Source organism: Lampetra planeri, chromosome 1 (genome assembly GCF_965212315.1).
Source record: "Lampetra planeri chromosome 1, kcLamPlan1.2.h2, whole genome shotgun sequence".
In the NCBI taxonomy this organism is placed as follows: Eukaryota; Metazoa; Chordata; class Hyperoartia; order Petromyzontiformes; family Petromyzontidae; genus Lampetra; species Lampetra planeri.
Genome location: NC_136107.1, coordinates 4223146 through 4244890, shown reverse-complemented (window position 1 = coordinate 4244890; position 21745 = coordinate 4223146). Strand labels below are relative to the sequence as shown.

Sequence of the window (21745 nt, the reverse complement as noted above, 5' to 3'; positions counted from 1 at the left end):
TCCACTTGAAGCAAAATAAATGGTTCCACATGAGAAATGTCACCACTGCATCCGGGACCAGTCTCGGAGCAATCGCGAGCTCAATTCGAGAGAAGACGGCCGTCACCTTTTGAACTCGTCGCCCGTTTTGACACGCAAACTCCAGAAAATTGCGCACTTCACTTGACGGTTGACATTGTAAGTGGACTGCGACCCTCTAAAGAATGGCGCCGCCCCCGTGGTCATCCCCCCCCACACCCCCCCCCCCCCCCCATCCACGAGACGTGGATCAAACAAATCACTCGTGACACCGGCAAGGCAGCGAGAGCAGAAATGCTGTCGCAAGAGGTCGTACGTCTGACGCGCCGGTCCTTCGCCGACTATGCGCAATTGATTGACATACAAGCAGGGTAATACAACTTAAAAAGTTAATTAATATTCTATGTAAAACTTCCTTTTCCAATTATAATTCTGGCATGTAAATACAAATGTCATCTCTAAAATGTGGCTTCCACAGCTCGCCGAGTTCAGTGAAGCCTTTCGCCAAATTAAAACCTTCTCACACCTCATCCTCAATTGTAGCGCGGACATCAGGCAAGCATCTGCGCCATGCCTGCTATCAATCCCCCCACCGTCCCAGAGCAAAAGTCCACGCGGCAGGGCCAATGCTCTTGCCACCGAGGAGGCAGATTCGTAACACAAAAGGGGCCTTTAAAAAAAAAATAACAAATGCATGTTGCCAAGGTCAAGGTAATCACCTGCACTGCGGAAACCTTCCCTTTTTGCATGCAGCTTGTTCAACACGACAGTATCCCCCTCGCTATTCACAAACTTGCCGTCTGCGATGTTGGCTATTTTGGCTATCCGCAAATCGCATCTGGAACTCTACACGACTGCCGCATCGAAAGCGATGAGACAAAGTGACGGGAGAGAATGTGGTGCGAGAAAGAGATAAAATTATGAGCAGGATCATCTAAATTTAAGGCAAGTTGATTCATTAACTATTATTTCATACTTTATTTTTTATTTAAGTAATTTTTCCGTATAACCATTTTTTTCCCTTTTTTTTCTTTCACGTATTTAATAGCTTATTTATGTATTTTTTAAAAGATCGGTTTTCGTAGGCCAATATTATTAGTATCCCCGAAATGTTGCATTCACGAGCATCTCCGGAGCGTATTCCACACGAACAGCGAGGGAATACGGTACACAAACGGTCAAACTATAAAAACATAAAGGCTACATCACGAGCCCAAAATGTGACATTGACGATCCCAGTTGGGTTCTTCTTACACAAAAGCAAAGCCCAACGTGATCACAATTGTGAAACCTGCTACAGAATCTCCCTCAGAGCGAGAATAAAACACAACAGTGTAATCCCCCACAGCGTCACGTTCCAGGAAATGTCAGGTCAATCTCAGGCTATTGGTGATGAAGGGAAACCACTCAGTTTGTTGCTGCATGACATCACTCACAGCTGTGAAATAGACCCTCTTGTGGTTGACTTACACAGTGCACAACCGTTTATTTAGACTAGTGAGGGGGTGGAGGGGGTGGCTGCATTTCGTGGTAAATTTGTTAGAATAAACGATCAACGCAGTTCGATAAACAACGTAGAATAGGAATTGTGCCTTCTTCAGGCAATGCACTCCGATACGAGCATTTAGCATTTCATATTCGGCGTCATTAAAAAACCCACGCTCTTAACGTTCGGGCCCCTTCCTGCGAGCGCCTGGATGACGCACGCTAGCTACATTGCCGCACCCTCCGGAATGGAAATTCTCAACAAAAATTCTGGAGCCAAAAATTTATATTTCATTTAGGTTTTCTTTGAGCCCACTAGTTTCAATAGCCTGGCTAATAAAAAGAGTGCAGCTCGTTTTTGTCATCTGGATCTCACGTGGAGGCCAGGCCTTTGAGCTAAGTGCCTGAAAAGCCTTTGGTCACATTTACACATTTGGCCGCAGACAAGCCTGCAGAGAAAGCACAGCAACTACTTGAGCGTCGCCTGTGAAGCGCCATCATAGGCGAGTGAGCAACACAGAAATAGAGAAGCGTGTTGATGTATAGCAAAAGCGCGATGATATATAACGGTAAGTAAATAAAAAAAACCACCAAGCCATCTTGAAAATTGATGCAGCAACACAAGCGTGTCTGAAATTTAAGAAACTGGCATTCAGGCACGATCAGCTGACAGTGCTGCAGGACACACGAGCCCAGGTGAAGCTGTGGACACACCTGGGACGGTCCGGATGCCCATGTCTTTACAGTAGCTACCAGGCCAAAACCTCCGATTCCTGAACTGAAGAAACAATATTCACCTGAAACCCTGTGCGTACGCCAATCCGCCCATAGACGGCACGACGGAGGGGACACGCTGGAAGGTGACAACTCTCAAAGCTTTCACGGAAAAATTGTCTTCTAAGCAAATCAATTAAGGTGTCTGTACAGTAGCGCAAAAATACAACTATGTTCACACTTCGCATTAAGGGAATTCATTTTTTGTACATCACAGGTCACAAACACCCACCCCCCAAAAGCAGTTAATGGCTTTTGGTACATAGCTAGTGTGCTTACATATACAGTACACTCTCTTCCAGGAGACGTCCGGATGATTGTATTGAACGTCTCTCGCCTGCCAGCATTGCGGCTCACCGAGTGGCAGTGTTGCGAGTTTCTCTCGACAGGGCCACCCACCACGTCCATCAAGCACACACTGCCTCCCCCCCACCCACCCCTCCCCCTCCTTGCTTGCAATAGGTTCCACGAGACCACAGCCAGCCCCCCTGCACATGTACAAAACAGCGCTGCAATTTACTCGTGCATTGTGTCTAAGAGCCCGAAGAAATCAAGAGGCTTTCTTCAAGCGCACAATGTCTGACTAAACAGCAAAGTCGCATTTCTTCCTTGGAGATCGAAATGTCAGCGATCTTGCTTCACAGTTATTTGCTTACTCCATAGATCCACATCATTCTGTAGGTCCCATATGGCTCATTGTGGTGTTTTAGGGAGATTAAGAAGAGGTTTACAAGTTGCTTTCACTTGTCTCTGTGCTCCGTACATTGCTCTCTCTCTCTCTCTCAAGTGTTAAGAGTCTCAATGTCAATGGGGTCCCTTCAGATTTGCAAAGACCCCCACCAATGGAGGCCACCGGCATCGGACTCCTCTCTTCAGCCGGAGCCCTCACTGCGGGGTCCGGGCCTGCGCCACGTAAGGCCTGAAAGGTCCGCTGTGGTAGCCACCTCTGTACGGCCGCCGCGCGGCCCCATGCGCCGCGGGTGGAGAGTACCGACGGGACGAAGCGGGCGGCGGTCGTCGCGTATGCGTGTCCCGCCCCCTCCACTTCTCTGCCGGCCCGGGGCCCGTCGTGCCACCGCCCTGAGGCCCCGTGGCGGTGCTGCCACCCTGCGGCATCGTGGCGCCGCCGTGCGCATCCACGCCGTTCTCCCAGTCCTCCCCATCTCCTGGGGCCGCCGCCGCCGATACACCGTTGCTGGCGCTTGAAGGTGGAGGCATGGGAGGCGGTTCTTTGGGAGGCCTCTGACAAATTTCGGCATAACTCAGCTTCTTTGGTTCCTGATTAAAACAAAACAAGGATGAGAAAAAACCAAGGTTGCGCATGGATCAATTATCACTTTCAACCATGCGTTCATGTGTTTGAAAGTGCTTATTCATTAATAGCACAGTTGGCAACATACGGTGCGCGAAAGAAGTTCCACATACATATGTGTTCAGAAGTAACTGTCAGGGCAAAATGTATTTGCATACTCGAGCTATGGAACTCTGGATCATGTCTGCAAGTTTTGAACAACCCTTTGCTATTATTGACAACTGGTCAAACTGATTAAACAACTTTATACAAAAGTTGAGTTCATATTGCACCTTGCAGATGGACACATCTAATGTAATGACGCTTTCTACCTTCATTGGACAGCGTAAAAAATAACCGCATCAATAATAACTGTAGTGAACATGCGCGCAATCCACTGGTTGAGCTGCTGCTGATGCTGATTGTAGTAACGCGGTAAAAGTAATGGTGGGAAAGAGGCAATGGGGGCTCACAGTCGTGCTGGTGCTGTGTTTGCTCTGAGACACTGCAGAGGCTGAACTCGGGCTTGAGCTGATGACCGGCGGGGAAGCCTCCTGGAGGTGAGGGGGCCCAGGAAGGTCACTGTCCCTGGAGACGCAGCTTTCACTACTAACGGACACATGACATGCGCACGCAAACACACACGTATACACGCACACAAAACCATCCGTAGCGTTGGGGCGTAATGCGATTCACAGTATAATAGTCCAACATCAAGATTCCAGGCAGCGAATAGATTAAAACATTTATTCTGTCTCATTTTCACCATCTGCTTTGTATTGTTTAACTTTTGGGTTTTCTTTGCACAGCTCTGTTAACTTCCTTAGCTACATGTAACTTTCCCATGTCATTAGCGTGAGGTTTGCATACATCTTAAACTATCGATTTTGACAGCCACAATTCTACACACGTAATCGTGACCTTGAGATTCTATTTAAACCAATGAATTGATGCATCAGCACACGTCTAATATAGCTAAATACAAAAGTACAAGAAAGAGAGATTTGAAGCTTTCGTGACTGCAAGGATTCATACTCTTAGGTTTTTTCGGTAAAGTCACGTACGATTGCTGTATCTTTACTTGATATCAAGTAAAGATACAGCAATCGTGCTGTGACGGTTCCACCTGAAGACGGAAGCTTGTGTTGCCTCCGAATCGTCGTGATTTTTTATTTTACTTTGATTAATTTTATTTTATTTTTTACCTACGTGACTTTACCGAAAAAAACCTAAGAGTACAAAAAAGAGGCCCAATGGCACACTTCTGCATAATGTCCAAGTGCTGCATTGACATCTCAATCTGTGCGATCACACAGGGACCCGTCCAGGAACCGAGCAGCCCATCCAGAGATAGACGAAGCAGTGACGATGAGAGGGATAATGAGGATTGATGGTTATGATGATGGCACGAAACTCGGGTGAAATGAACAGTGGAGAGAGATGGCGAGTGGTCTATGTGGAGACAGGTTGAGAGGAAGGAGGAGGGTCTGTAGGGTTTCCCTCACAGCACGGTACTTTGGTCATCATTGGGGCGAGGCACTGCATTTAGCAAATGACTGAAAAACGAGGCAACTTCTGCTGAAGAGAGGGAAGATCATCTTCCTATTTTCTGACCTTGCAAAATGCTTTCAGCCGTCAGTTAAAACGGTGAATAACTAAATGTTTACACTTAAAATGCAATGTGACAATTAATGTATTTCTTGAAATAACAATTTGTTAAATGTTCTACCCTGGTAATGCTCCCCCCCCCCAATCCAACACATTATGTGAACGTATCAATTGCTGTTGGAAAGGCACCAAAGCTGAGAAATGTTAAATTGACCTCTTGTCTTGTCTTCAGCCATCCTCGTTCCGAGGGTTGGCCAACACCATGGGCAATCCTTCGCCATTGTACATCGGTTTTATGCCATCCTCATTGTCTGTTCCAACGTGAGCCTCGTCCACGCTTTGACGTTATCTACCCACGTGATCATTGGTCTTCCTCGTGCACATGAACCGGGTATTGTGCCTTGCCTAATCTGCTTTTCCAAACAAGTTCCATCTTTTCTCACGAAACAACCATAGTAGGCGAGCATTCTTGACTTTATCACCTCTAACAGTTTTCCTTGAACGCCAGCTTTCTCCAGAACCCATTCATTGTTTTATTTTCAGTCCACGATACATGTAATATCCACCCGAATCCTTTCATTTCAAAGGCATTTTTATCCGTGGCACCTCGTTCTTCGTGACCGTCTAACTTTCACAACCATACGTTGCAAATGGCCACACAAGGGAATGCAGAAGTCTGATCTTCGTTCCAATCTGAATGCTGCTGACTCTTCAAAATTTTCTTCAGGGATGATCCGATCGCCTGACCCTTAAATCAATTGACTAATCTACAAAATCATTTTAAAACAACTAAGTGCCAGTGTGAAAAAGCAATATCATAAAAGTTGCCCGAAAACAAACGTTAGTACAGCTCTGCCAATACCCTTAATTACTTCTCAAAGTAAAACACACAAGAGGGAATTCAACGCAATTTCCTACCAGTCAAATCAAAACAGTCTTAATAAACTTTTTCACAAGAGGTCCGACTCCACAACACTTCGCAGCCCGAAGGGGGGCATCACGTTGAGACGCAGCTGGCACATGCCAAGGTTAAATAAAACGCAAACACCCACCTGCCAAACGTGACGCGTGGCGACGGGGAGGGGCTCTGAGGCTTGGGGGGCAGAGAGACGGGGGCAACGGAGGGAGGCTGGGCCGGAGGCACCTTGGCCGCGACGACCACCGCTGCGCCGTTCACGCTCCCGCCCTGCGCACGCCAGACGCAGCACAGCAACAGGGACCAAGTTTCTGTTTAGCTCGCGTGTCAAGAAGCAGCCAAACGTTACACAACCAACAATTTGACCAAAGTGCGCCTCTCCCCCACCATCCCCGTTCGCCCCGCAAGTTCACGGTCAATCGTGACGGATTTGAAAGTTTCCTCGTGCAAAGTCTATTGTTTCAAGTAAAAAAAAACGGGGGAATGAAATTGCAGACGAATGAGCGCACCACACTGGCACTTAAGAATGGATTTCACATTTCAAATGGTCCATAGTCAATACAATTAAAATCGCACGATAGAAACTGCAACTAATAATTGCATTCATCCCAAGCGCTGCCCTCAGATCTCATAATCTGTGTTATCACAGGGACCCGTGTCAAGTCCAAAGGAGCCCGTCCAGAGAGAAATAGAGGAGTGTTGTGGAGGAGGGGGGAGGGGAGATGGCGATGAGTGGAGACAGAACGACACGTGGATGCAATGAACAATCGAATGAGATAGTGGCACAGGCAGTGGAGAGGCGAGTGGTGTGGGGGAGAGTTGAGGGCCGGGCCCTTGGCCCTGTCGGGTTTCCCTCACAGCGCGGTACTTTGGTCATCATCGGGCAGCAAAAAATATCTACGTTCTAGAAACAACACGAGTCGCTACACATCCTACAACATTTGCTTGGCCACTCTAAAAAACCCTCCTCAAAATGTTCAACGTTCCGATGGCTTTCTTCGGTGCACTTGTGTTAAATCCCATGCTCGAGGGAGTAACTTCAAGCCCCGGTTGGAGAGCATATTCATCTTCCATGCAGGATCGACGCATTGAGTACAAGTGCATCAAAAAAACGGTCATTGTCCTTTGATAGAGTGTGATTTTCGCTGCATACGTAACATATACCACCACTGGGTCAGACCATTCGTGGTGTGAAGCACTTCCCTACCAGTACATTACCTTTTGAATTCGAATTAAAAAAACATTATTACGAGGCACATAACAATTCATGCAATTAATTATATGAACTGCCATGATTCAACTGTGATTCCGGAATGAGTTGTTTTATTTCGTCGTTAACATGGATTGTATAGTTTCTCATGATTGTCTCTTAGTTGTGCAGTTTTATTTGCTTTATTAGCATAAATAGAAAAAAATTGGAATAAAAAATTCCACAAATTACTCAACTGGAATATACACAGTAACCATTGCTCCCCTACCAAAAGAGGTTGGCAAGACACCCCCTGAAAAAATCACCAGACATCATAATAATATGCATACAACTTGCATATTATAATAATAGGGTTTTCCCCCTTTTTTCTGGCAACAAAACTGAAACCTTTTCTTTAAAAAAGAAAGCCGTCCCTTGGTGTGGACCAATCAGTTTCAAGGACAATGCATATATTATCATAGTGTGTTTTTGTTTGCATTTCGACTGCAAGTATTGTGGTTAATGCAGACATGAATCCTTGTAAAAAGGTTTCAGTTTTGTTGACAGAAAAAAGGGGAAAAACCCTATTATAATATTTTGGTACTGGCAAAGGAGGTCTAATGATGAACTTGCATATTCTATTCTTGCACGCGACAATATGTCCAGGAGCTAAATGCCAATGTCGATCTCTGATAGCCCCGAGAGGGATTCAGGAGAGAGTTTGTCTACATTTGCCATTGCTCCATTGAGGGAGCGTGGACTAGTGGTCTACGACACGGTCCACAGTTTGGGTTGGTTTAACACGGAGGCTTTCGCGACCAATATTATCCATACGTTTTTTTAGATCGCGTAAATATAAATGGGTCTTTAAACCCACCACCACCACAGTGCGGTGCCACTTGCATGGCCAGTCGGACCACACTGTGGCTTATCTTTGATCTTACATTCATGAAAAGAAAATGCGCGCATCAACCTGTTGTTCTCGACAAATTTAATGTGTTACATATAATTGAAGCTCATATGCACAATTGTATGCGTGTATAATGAGCATAAGAATTGGTTGTAATTGATGAATGGATCGTTAAATGTATAATTCACAGCTATGAGAATCAATATTTGATGCTTTTGCCACACCGTGTCGGTCATAGAGGTTTCACCATACTTCACCACACCGGTCAATGCGGGTTGGTGAAAAAATTGGGGGGTTGCCCAAGCACCAGCACTGGAATCAAACCTAGGTCACACGGAAGACTGTGGTGTGCGTGTGGTGCGGGAACCACTGTATTACTGCTCGTCCCAAATTGGACGCCTCTAAATGATTACAAATCAACAACGGCAGCCCCGGGAGCCCACGCGCCTCTGCCACCGCCGTGGCCTCACCTTGCCGATGCCGGAGCGCACCACGTCCGCCATGCGGCTCTCGTGCCGGCCGCCCTCTCGCACGCAAGGCGCCGCGGCCCCCGGCGCTGCCAGGGCACTACCCGGCAAGGGGGGGAAATCCGATGGCACCAGCTCCAGCAGCTTGGCGCACGGCGCTGGCAGGGGCGGCGGGGGGGGAGGCGGCAGCGGTGGCGCCGCCGTTGACGTCGTCGCTGTTGCCGCAGCAGCAGCAGCCAGTAGCGGTGGCACCGGCTGGTTCGGCTCTGCCGAGGCCTGGGGGTTGACCTGCCGAGACGGTGCAGGCAACGCACGCTCACGCTGGGGACAAGTCGTCGCGCGTCACCAATTCGCAGCGGCGCTGTAATGCCATAAACACAGACTGCGAGGGGCTCACCGGTCACGCAGATGTTAGCCGATCAAAAAAAATGGGGGCATTTCACTTGACCAACCAATGAGATTAACTCGATCCATGGATCCCTTGCCCAATTAATTGACGCAGTGATTAACCCTCAATGAATCGACGCTAACGTGTCTGTCGATCGACTATGAGCAGAATCGATTACAATGCACCTCGATTCACAATCCACAAGACCATATATGGGCAGATATGCCCCTACAGGCAACGCCATGCCTACTGTCTTCCATACATGGGCTGATCGGCGATTTCGTCGGGTGTCCGATTTTATTGTATTACAGCGCCACCCAGTGTGCAAGAGGGCTGCTGTACACGAGGCTTGCTACAATAGGGGATTCCCCCGCTAGAAGGAATGCGTTCGGGAAAATGCTACTTAACTCTAAAGTACTTTAAGTGAACCCTAATTCCCCAGGAGACAATGTTAAAATCAGGGGTTGCGTTCCTAGACGATGTCTAGTGAAAATGTGACTAAATGTCATGAAGTGTATAAAAATGCATATAAAAGTACACACATTTTTATATTCTTTGGGTCGTTCGGTGAAGTCACGTTCTTTCAACCCATCTACCTGACTTTACCAAAAGACCCAAAGAATATGAATTCCTGCAGTCACGAAAGCTTTAAGTCAAGATACATACATTTTAATGACTAATACAAATTATGATATCAAACTTATTCACAATTTATTTAAGAGCTTGATGATGGAGGCCTCTTGGCTGAGCAGTGGTGGAGTTATACTGACGAAGGGGTCAGGGATCAAATGCCTCTTCATCTGACAATCAAGCTCGTGTGTCACAGCATTGTTTACCGGAAAAAAATTGCCACTCTTCTGGGCTCTTATTTGGACCTTCTGGCTTGATTGCAGAACAAATATATCGGGACTCCAACGAATCGAACGCCGGGGGCTGAATCAATTGACGCATATTGCGTACATAGGCAATGTGGAGAACAATTTTTATTGAAACGTATAATCCACAAATATCATGGACTAAAAGGCAGTCAAACAGTTTTTCATCATCTTAATACGAGCAAAAAGGGTCTCATAAATTAAACCACTCGACCAGAGCCACTCATGTTTTGAAATTTGCAATGTCGATGTGTTGTTTTGCCTTCTGACGTTCTCTGGTTCAACACCAGTGAGACAGCCTCCATTATGGCCTTATACCTTATGTAGGCCAATCAGTTTCAAGGACAATGCACATATCATCAAATCACGTATGTGTGGTTAATGCAATAGGTGTCTATTTGGTGTTTGAACATCTTAACACCTCCTGTATTCTTGCCAGAAAGGACAAGGCCTGTTATTTTTTTCAAATTGATTACGTTCATATAAACGCAACCAAAAGGAGATGGCAGGGAGATTTCTAAAAGCGTCTTAGACATGCAACGGGTAAAAGTGGTAAAAACTTACGCCGCTCCTGTCATCTTCCCGCCGTCTTCTCCCTCTGAAAGTTTTCCTGAAACAGAGAATTGCGTTTACAAACCTTTCTCTCTCATAACGACACAAAAAGGTTGAAGAGCGACACGTCTCTACTTCGAGAAAGTTGAGTCAATTGCGTTTATTCTGAGATGTCGAGAGACACTTATCCGAAGGCCACCGGATGAACTGCTTGACTGCTTCTAGATTTGAAGTTTTCGTGACTGCAAGGGTCCCATACTCTTCCGGTTTTTCGGTAAAGTCACGTAGGTAAAAAATAAAATTAAAATAAATTTAATCACGACGTTTCGGAGGAAGCTTGTGTTGCCTCCAAAACGTCGTGATTTCATTTATTTTTATTTTATTTTTTACTACCTACGTGACTTCACCAAAAAAACTAAAGAGTATGCTTGACTGCTGCCCACGATTGACCCTGAAATGTTAACTAGCCTTTTGTCCGTCCAAGGACGACGGGTGTATTTCAGTAAATCTGAAACTTGCAAGCGAAAAGCAGACCGCGACGTGATATTCATTGCATCAATTCGCGTGCAATTTGTAAGGCCGCGGTGACACAGACTTATTTAATTTAAAGCTTATAATGCCTTGTTCATCATGACGTCCTTTTTACTTTGACCTGAGGGTTCTGCCTTTGTAGTGAGTGAGGGTTGTAAGTTGACGCTGAGGGGGGAGGAGGCGCCTCGCCCCCCCATGTAGAGTGACGTCACCCGCTAATTAATATTAATGAGGGGGGGTGTCCATTTGGAAGACGTCACCTGTTCATGAGTATTAATGAGGGGGGCTGGCCGACGTGGAGTGACGTCACGTGCGGGACACAGACATTCTTGGCTCATAGTAGTAAATATCGTTGATGCCAATTACAATAATCTCCTACCCTTATTAACACTCGCCTACAGTCCTTACTGTGGTTCCCAGGGTTACCGACTTCTTTGCTTTATACAATTTAATGCATCCATTTAGCAACCGCCATAAAAAGCTTTAAAACCAACACTTGAACCCCATGCCCCCGCCCCCCCACCAATCAAACTCCGAGTACATACCTTCCTCTAGCAGACACAAGGCTGGCGTCTCCGAGATCTATTTCCGTTCGGCGCGAAGGCGAGGGCTCATCTCTCCGCGGGTAGGATGTCTCCGACTTTGTGCGTGCTATCGGCTCGTAAACTGCCCGGTAGTGCGGCTCTGCCCCGGATCTGTAGCCGCCCTCCGAGCTGGCGCGGTGGCCACTGCCGACGCCACCGACTCCGCCGCCCACGGCAGCCAAGACGGCGCTGCCGCCGCCGGCGCTAAGGGGCCTTCGCTGGGGCGGCACGCCGCGCCCGTCCCCCCCGTTGGCAAGCGGCGCCCGGTCCTGCGTGAAGTGAGAGGTGGACGAGGCCAACGCCGTGGCGGTGCTGCCCCCGCTGCTATCGGAGAAGGAGGACGACAACTTGTCGATGTGGCTCCTCATGTGTGACTTGGCACCACCGCCGCCGCCACCGCCGCCCCTGTTTTCGCGTTGCGTACAACACGCACGCGGCACAGTCGATTACACAAGCGCAGAGGGCGTGCGCGAACATGCCTAGAAAAAGCTTTCGTGAAAGACTTTTTTTGGGTTAGATCGCATAAATATTAAAATGTGTCGTCAATCCACCACCACCCAACACAGCCAACCACAGTAAGGTTTGTCACATAACACGTGAAAATAAGTTACTACTTCAGCCCACGAATGTGTTGGAGAGTATATCCACAACATAAACAACTTGAGGACGAAATTTCGCTGCTAATTACATCCAGCTTCATTAGGCGATTCTGGCAGAATTGTGAAGAGATGTGCTTTATCGTCGTGTGGGTGACGTATCTATATTCAGGCAGTATCGATTAGTTTATCACGATTAAATAAACCTATTGAAACATACAAAAAATATTGGCATGCAAAAAATGTTAAACTTTGTACAAAAACCTGCCAAATTTAATAAACGTTTTCAGTGCAACAGCTGCAGGCACGTAGAAATGTTATTGGTCAGAACTATTAAAACCGTCAATCAATGGGTACGAGTTGTGACCTGACTTTAAAGGACACCACCCATTATCAACGAGTCAATCATATATCAGTGTAGGAATAAGTGAGCCAAGTACGCGCTGTGTGGAGTAGTGTACTCAATCTTCTACTTTCATGAAAAAGGACATCTTATTTTATATTTATAGAGTACCTTAGCTCAAGACACTTTACATAGTTTCAAAGCGGTAACAAAAAGAATAATTTAGATGGCAAGGGGGTACAAGTGCCTAGGAATGAGTGACTGTAACAGAGGGCATGGGCATGTGAGGTCACAAAAGGGCTATAGGTGAGGGCCAGGATGGAGTAGAGAGGCGAGGGGAGGGAAGAGGAAGGGAAAACTGTTGTTCCTACCTGTATAACTCATCACTTACGTTAGCCACGGCTAGGCACCAAACTCAGTTCCCCAAGTTCTAGCCACTGCGGTGTGTGCAAGCCACACGTCACCGCTTCGCCCACCAATAAAAATGCTACACACCCCCCCAATGCTTGTCCGGAGCAGATACGTTTGGATTTCAAAACCGAACAACTGCAAATGAACACGATGCAATCGGCACGCCAATCAAGCACGCCAGGAACATCCCCCCCCCTCACCTGCCCCTGCTCGAGAAATGCCTGTGAGGCAGCGAGTTTCCGTGCTTGTAGTGGCCGGGCGCTGGAAACCCATTCAGGAAGGTCGCATTCTGAAAAGCCTGCACATGCAACCACGCATCCACAGACACGTCGCCCCTGTAAACAGGTGGTGCCTGCGTCGCCTGCGCCTGTAAATAAAGTGAAGATGGCAATGTTAAAAGTGATGCCACCGCAACACACACCGAAGTCAATTCAGTAACGTACCAAACAGCACTGTTGTTAACAGTGCCTTTGACTAGCTTGACCCAACTAAAATATATTTTTCACCGTCCGTAAAACATACCGGAGAGCCCGGGGCACACAAACTGGGTGCATATGTAAAAGACAAGAGGTATTAGTGTTTTTTGCTTTTAATCTTCATTAAAGTAATGAAAAAAAACAAGGCAAGTTTGATTTCGATTTAAAGCTTTCGTGACTGCAGGGATTCATCTTCTTGGTTCTTTCGGTAAAGTCACGTAGAAGGGAAATAATAAAATAAAATAAATAAAACATAATAAAATAATTCTCACGACGTTTCGGCCACAACGCAAGCAGCCGTCCTCAGGTGAAGAATTTTATTATGTTTTATTTTTATTATTTTATTATTTCCCTTCTACGTGACTTTACAGAAAGAACCAAGAAGAAGGCAAGTTTGCATAATTTTGCAGCTTAAAAAAACTCACTGCCTTTGTTTTTGAGAAATAGTTTTTACGATACCTAAACGTTCATTTCAGATATTAATGATATTATAGCCAAGTGCTACCCAACAAGCATTACTTTGATTTCCTGACAGATGTTACTCAAAATACATACATTTCTAGCTTAAAATAAAATGTTATTACATTGAAGACAGTGCATGTCAACACCGTTTATTTATATTATCACAGGAGTTTTACCATGGGCTATAGATCAGCTACTGGAGCAGCAGGCATCGACTCCTAAACTACGAATTCCAAGTTGATTCAGCCTAATAATCAGAATATATATTTATACTGGAGAAATCCGAGGAGCTATAGAGCTCTTTTCACATTTGTGCAGTAGGGGCAGATCAGAACGTGACAACAACAAACAATACAAAAAACACGATAGGAGTGCAGAGTATTGGAAAGGTAAACAAATCACCCAAACAGACGCAAATAACACTAAACCATCCTGAACCTACCAGGCAAAACCCACTGAGGCATTCATTAATTTTTCAGAAGGAACCTGGCCACAACTGATAACTCAACGAAGTGGCTAATCACGTGGAAATTTACAGCAGCTAAACAATGCCAATAGTCTCGATGCATGTTTCTAAATGTGGAGGGAAAAACTGGAGGACCCGGAGAAAAATCCCCGCGACCACGGGGAGAACATGCAAACTCCAAATATACAAGCGTCAGGGTCTGGATTGAACCCCCTGACCTCCTGCATACCAGGCAAGGAAGATAACATCACACCACCGTAGCGCCCCTTAAACTGTATACAAGTTCAAATTGCATTAGTACATCAATTCCCACGCTTGGGAAAGGCAGCAAAACAACAGCAAAAACAGTCCCAAACCTCACCAAGACAACACAGTCCCTCAATAAAATTGTGGGATGAATTACAAAAATTCCACATTCCTATAGAAATGAAAAGTCCCTCGAAAGTTAAGGGGGAGGGGGGGGAGGGGCTTATCTGAATGTGGTAGCCACATTCAGATAAACCCCTCCCCCTTAACTTGTATTTAAGACCTTGTCTCTTGGAATTTTGCCTCGCTGGATACAGTAAATTTAGCTTTGACGGTCCCACCTGATGACGGAGACTTGTGTTGCCTCCGAAACGTCGTGATTTATTATTTTATTTCTATTAGAATTTTTCTATTATTTTTATTATTTACTTTTACCTACGTGACTTTACCGAAAAAACCTAAGAGTATGAATCCTTGCAGTCACGAAAGCTTCAAATCTAGAATTAGTCCCTCGAAAGAACAACCACTGGTGACTCCCATAAAGTGGTACTCATAACATTAACCATCGAGTGATGAGCCAATCACCAACTGGGATTTGAACTCGCAATGTTCAAACTACAAGTCGGGCATTCAGAAATTACGCAATTCACAGCCTGTTAAAAATCCAGTCTTGTATTAAGTGCTCTCCACGCCGTGTGGGTCAAAGGGTTTGTCTGACCATACTTCACCACGTCGGTCAGTGCAGATCAATAAAGTGGGGTGGGTGCGTGTCAAGAACCGGTTGATAGATCGCTCGCCAATGATGCCAGTCACGGCTGGAAATCGAACTCCGGTCGCCAGACTTGTGGCAGTGCTGCTAACCAACGCGCACCACCGCTGCCTACTCCAAAAGCCCATCAATACGGGCATACGTGGTTTCCATCACTGGATCGGGACCGCCAGAGGAGGGTGGGAACAACACGAATGCCAGACACAGAGGGAGGGAACCTGTGACGAGCAAGTGGCCCTACCAGAGATGCGGTGTCGAAATATCCCTGCGGTGTGGACGACCAGGGCTGGGGCAGCACGCTGTAGAGCGGGTACTGCTGCTGCTGTTGAGTGGGGGGTGGCGGTGCCGGAGGTGGGGCGTACACAGGCTGCATGTACATGGTCGGCGCATACTGCTGCTGTTGCTGGTGCTGCTGGTGCTGCTGCTGTTGCTGCGCATAAATTGCCCCACCGCCACCCGCTACACCACCTCCCTCCGCCGAGCGCAGCCCGTTCTTCGGCATGAAGACATTCATGGCCATGGGCTTGGCCTTTATCCGTGCCTGCACGAGATACGTTTTCACACGTCAAGTTTGTTTTGTTTCACCAAGGTGAGAACTTACAAGAACAGGATATGGAGTCTCATTTGAGAGAGCGACCTGGGTCACCGAAATAACAAAAGCAGCAATAAAACAAAACAAGCACTGAAGATAAGCGAAAGTTGGTGCCACAAAACCTCACTTTAAAGACAAATATCAACAAGCATTGACACTATGTGCCTGTGTCAATGCTGAATAATGTCAAATTAAAAGTGTTAACTAGTATTTACGTGTTTTTTTTCTTCATATTTTTACGAGAATTAGCCAATGTATTGACCCAGAATTAGACGACTACATTTAAAGCTGGTCTACGTAACCATTTTTTTTTTTAATGTCAAACAATTAACGGTGTCTATAACATTATCACGCACTGCTAGGTATTCATGCCAAACACAAAACATAAGCTTTAACACGTAGGCTTTCGCGACCAATATTGTTCATAATCAACGATTTTTTGGGGTGGTGGAGGGTTACGACACATTTATAAATAACGCGATCTAAACCCAAAAATCGTCGATTATGAACAAAACATAAGCAACAACAGAAACTGTTCAAGAGCTGCATTAACACTTCATAGAGCTACGAAGGTTACATTCCTATGTAACTGAGGTAGTTGGCAAGTACAATGTAACGCCTTCATTAACAGGAGCATGAGCTGCAGCTTGGCATAATACCCTCTCGTCTCCTGACCTTCTAACTCAAGTTCACAGAAATAGAACGTTATTGCTTCTCCATTCCCTCCGTACGGGAACAACAATGGGCTCAACGTCACGTGTGACAGACAGGCAGAAGGGACTTACCATAATGGGTTTTCCCAGAAATGTTTTTGCATCTTCCCTCAGATACTTGTAAGCCTGCCAAACGCAAATAAAAAAAAAGTTAAAAAAAAAATCACTCCATCAAATGAGCTTCGCTTTCTGACTGTACCGCATTTAAATAAGATTCTAAGAAATGCATGGTATGCCTTCTACACGAGCTTTACGGTTGTCGATGCATCGCGATACAAACCGCAAGTGATAAAGAAGCATTATTTCACCAATGCGATGTGCACTCTTTGCTATATATTCTTGCCAAATGTTCACGTGCAACCGCGGGTCTCTACTTGCTCACGCCACTGCTGGCGAAAGGGTCTCCGCCCCCCCACTCGATGGATCTCTAGCAGGTGTTTTGGCACTCTTCCATGCTCGTCAAACGACTTGGAAGAGGTGAAGGAACACAGTTTAATCCACCACAAGTGACGTGTCATTTGACTGTGGTGCACCCACTTGTGTGTACGTATGTTTAACTTCTTTCGCACCGTACGTAGCCAACCATGCTAATCGGAGGTGCGGGCGAAGGACAACAAAACTAAACACAACAAGCAGTTCTACAGAAATGAGGAGACAGATGGGAGGATTTAAAAAATTAACCCATAAAAACAAAGTTTTTCACTATAAATCCTTTATATGCGTGGCGGCTAGAGTCCTCTCGTCCTCTGGCTTGAGATGGCTGCCACCTATGGGTCAGATGATTGCCTGCCACCATTAAGCAATTGGTAATTAAATATTAAAAAAAAAATCCTAAAATGTTGAAAATTTTGGAAAAAAATTCACGAAAATAAATTGTCACGCACAACGAGTCTGTGTGCAAAATGTCAGCTCCATTGGATCACGGGAAGTGGGTTAAAAAACGACCGAAAGATTTGCACGGTCGTAAGCGCGCAAGCAAGCAAGTGAACTTAATATAAAGGATTTAAAAAAGACCTGCACTATTGTTTCAACTGCCGAGCCAGGAGATGGACCCGGCGACCTCTGGTTTGCAAGTGCCCATGCGAGAACTGTTACACAACGGAAAGATTCAAGACTTCAAACTAAAAATCCTTGTGGTCATGCCACTGCAACATGCATATTTTCATTATCCCATTTAACAGGAGCTTACTTCAACTGAAGATTTTAAACAGTGAAGCAAACACTTTCGGAACATTCGCCCTTGCTCTAGAAAAAGTATTTCCTTCCAAAGTGCGTTGGCAACCTCAGGTCCATGTTTTGAATGCACAGGAAAATAAGACTGCTCCTCTGTAGGCAGTACTCACAATACAAGATTTCAACCAAGCGTGCAAAACAGGGGGGCTCCACCAACAACCACGCGGTGACAGGCACTCAAATACTAAGCCACTTGGCAATCCCAGTTCAGAGGAACTTGTAAAAACCATTCACTTCTGAAAAAAGCATTCTGAAACTAGGCTGCTGTGACATCATTTGAATACGATACAATTTGGATTAATTAGCTTCTAAATGCGATTCAAGATGACGTACAAAACCAGTGGACATATATTTCATAGAGACGAATAGGCTATCAGGCTGAAGGATTTGCCAACTATGAGGGAAGCAGTTTAACATATAGGCTTTCGCAACCAATATCATCCACGAGAGGTTTTTTTTGGATTAGATCGCGAAAATATATAAATGTGTCGCTAAAACCCGCCACAGCAAAATGTTGTGGCTTGGCTCTCCAACACACCGGTGTGCTGTACTAGTGACGAATTGGCACGTTCTGTTTACGTGACAACCCTTACTAATTGGCTGTGTTGGGTGGTGGTGGGTTTTAACGACACATTTACATATTTACGCAAAATAACCCCAAAAAAACCTCTATTTTATAAGGGAAGCAGAGAATTAGCGACCTTAAAATGATTGAATATTGCCTTCGGGGCTTCAACAGAAACCCTTGGCCACACGACCCATTCAACTTGCAACAAAGAGCAGCAAAATGAGCAGCGATACACATCAAGCGCTGGAAGTGCATGACAGTGTGCACATGGACGGACCAACTCAGATGTGAGAGAAGACCAGAGCCAGGACTTCCCACGCGGGGTGTGCACGCACCTGCTGAGCGTCGGCGTCTGTCTCAAACGTGATGTACCAGCTGTCATTGTGGGCAAACTCGCAGCTCACGAACCGTCCGCAGTTGCCGTTGGTGAACAGCTTCTCAACCTCCTGCATTCCCCCACAGAGTGAAGAAGCTCATTCTCTCTTCTCTACGCGACTTTACCGAAAGAACCAAAGAGTCATTCCTGCATTCACGAAAGCTTCAAATCAAGTTTCATTCTCTCTAGACTCGGAGAAAACCCTTTACTTACCGGTCATTCGGTCCTTGCATTATGCACGCCACATATGCTCACATTAAAATTAACTTAAAGTGTGTGTTTTAACATTTAACACTCGGTAAAGCAATCTGGTTAGAAATTTTAAATTGGAGAAAAATGTTTAGTCTGAAGCTATTTACATACACCAGTATTCTAAAACATAAAGCAAAAATAAATACCAATAAAGCAATATAAATAAAAAGAAAACATATTTCGTATACAGTATCAGGGCCCCAAAGCATAGAGGTGTGTGTGTGTGAGTATTGTTATTCAAGAATAAAATATGCATCACATGTGCATTCATTTTCAATTTCAGCAGGGATCCATTATCTCAGGGAGTTTTAATTAAAATGCCGACCTCAAATGCAGTCTAAGTATGTGGTGTCACATTCGCATCAAATGGCTCAAACAACCAAGTTGTGTTCTCAGCAACGTGTAAGTAGGGCGGCTTAAAATGACAAATGTTAATAGCAGTATACATGGCAATATACACAATGTACGGACAGGTTTTAAATTACTTACATTTCTAACATCGACATTAAACCAAAGAAATATAAAAACAAGTGGCACTAATAATTTGACAAATTACAATTTAAAATAATACTTATATACGCTGTTTCGCCATATTCCCCACCCAGTTGATAGGTAAAACGCTATTTTAGTAACGTTTGGATAATTACAAATTTTATCTGGAAAGTCAGATTAACGAATGCAGTTGAATACGTGACGTATACGTTCAACAAAATGCCCTATGCCTGCAAATGTTCGTGCTCAACTAAAATGAAGGTGTGATCTGCATCACCTAAATAAGGAGATATCCTCTTGGCAAGGCTATTCACAGCAACATTTCACGATATTTTCCAAAAACTGGATTGGAGAACTGAAGAGAAGCAGTGAAAGTGTAAGTTCCACTGATTACGTAAACATTGTTACAACCAATGGACACAAGCTACAGGAAACAATAGAAAAACGAACACTTAAGATACGAGCGAAACAAGTCCTGTATTACAACGAGTTAATTGGACCAAACAAAATATTTACTCAATTTGATCATGAAACGCAGCTCAACAATGTGCATGAAGAAGAACGTCTTCAATTGGTACATATTATCACCTGACATTAAGTACACGGGACCAGAAACATGGACTTTGACTGGAAACTTGGAACAACAATAGGGCAAAGTGTGGCCACAGACCAGAGAACACATGTAAGCAAATCTTGTGAAACGTTAAGGAAAGTGGTCTTCACCGTATAACAGCTTTACCGTGTTTTACTTGCAGCCAATGTACATATATTTTCCGGAATGTTTGTGACTTAAAATACTGATAAACATCCTGAAATCAGCCAATATACTATATTTTAGTAAATAAATACATTTATTTTCAAATGTTCTGTTTAATAATAGAAAAGCTAGCTCCACGTGAGCATTCCCTTTCAAAGGGAAACACAAACACACTCGCTGCTTCCTTATTTTGCATATCATGGCACTGCAACTGCTGTGACAAAATTATCCATAGCAGGCGCCTGTGTGGAAGTGACGGAGCTCACATCTACCAACAGTAGCCAATGGAGAGAATAAATGCCTGCCAAGCCAAGGACACGCCAGCACGACTCTCACGTGTGTGCCAACATCTCCAACCACTGCCCCCCCAAAGTCCCCAACTCATTGTCGCCATGCTGGCCATGAGCAGCGGAGGTGGCCTTACCTCCACAGGCGTGCTCGCGGGAACCTCTCTCAGGATCACAATGCAGCGCTTTTGATTCGGCCTTACCCTCTCCCCCTTCTCATCCACATGCACCAGGGCAGATGCTACACACGCGCACGCACGCACACACACAAGCCCAGCGACATGTCGTTTGCTGTTCTTCACCCACACCTCAGAAGAGCACGGATCTGTGTTTTGATTTAGTACGCTGATCTTAAAGGCGCATTGAAAAATGTTGATACTCCGACTGATGCTCCTACTGTTGTGGAGTGACTCATGCAGCCAGCTATGGCTGCAGAGTTTGGTAGTACATGTTGTTTACGTCGTTTATTGTGAAAATTCGGTCACAGTTCCTATGACCACTGTTTCATTGCTTTTATGGCTTTATTTTGGTGATTTTCGAAAAGTTTTTTGGTTTGGCCATGTTTGTTTGTTGTAGTACAGAGTTAGACTGATGGCCTTAATCTAAGTTGTCTTGTGGTTGTTGTTGTTGTTGTTTGACTTGCATCCCACTGGGATATTTGCACAGGGTTGGTGTACGGTGATTTTTTTGCAATATTTTGCTGTCTTTTCTTGGATTTTCTGTTTGCACATAGTCACTTTAAGATGTTTTCTTGTTCATGTTTTTGTTTTTTGTTTGTTGCGGTTGCACCCGATTCAAGAGCCGAATGGCTCACAGGGCTATACCTAATAAATGAAATTTGAACTTTGGTTGGCTACGTACAGTGTGAAAGCAGTTCAACATCCATTCATCCTTTGCAAATGCTCTCGTTTCCTCTGAAAACTGGGCCAATGGATTCCAAGTTCATCATCAATCACTGCGTAAGCCTCATTGCTTCGATGCACCGCCACCGATGAGCAAGGACTGATGACTAAGGGTTGCGCACTGCAACATTCTCGTCTGCTAAATGGTGTGCAAAGTAACATTCTTGCATCATATGCTACTTTTGTTCGCCCACATGCCTTTGCACACTCAGTTCA

The 21745-nt window shown here is 45.2% G+C and overlaps 1 protein-coding gene across 4 annotated transcripts in view; it reads right to left on the bottom strand.

The window, feature by feature from the left end:
- Positions 1-981: 981 nt before the first annotated feature.
- Positions 982-21745, bottom strand: part of LOC144730908 (la-related protein 4-like) — a 44353-nt gene continuing 23589 nt past the window's right edge. For 3 of the 4 annotated variants that reach the window (XM_078611802.1, XM_078611885.1, XM_078612058.1), the window contains 11 exons: positions 20765-20868; positions 18799-18909; positions 16735-16788; positions 15599-15898; positions 13139-13305; positions 11550-11993; positions 10486-10531; positions 8662-8946; positions 6229-6362; positions 4042-4177; positions 982-3555 (listed from right to left, as the gene is read on the bottom strand). In XM_078611802.1, coding sequence (XP_078467928.1) covers positions 3163-3555; positions 4042-4177; positions 6229-6362; positions 8662-8946; positions 10486-10531; positions 11550-11993; positions 13139-13305; positions 15599-15898; positions 16735-16788; positions 18799-18909; positions 20765-20868 — 2174 coding nt within the window. In that variant the 3' untranslated portion in view covers positions 982-3162. The remainder of the gene's footprint in view (positions 3556-4041; positions 4178-6228; positions 6363-8661; positions 8947-10485; positions 10532-11549; positions 11994-13138; positions 13306-15598; positions 15899-16734; positions 16789-18798; positions 18910-20764; positions 20869-21745) is intronic. The other variant, XM_078611974.1, reaches the window with a different exon arrangement.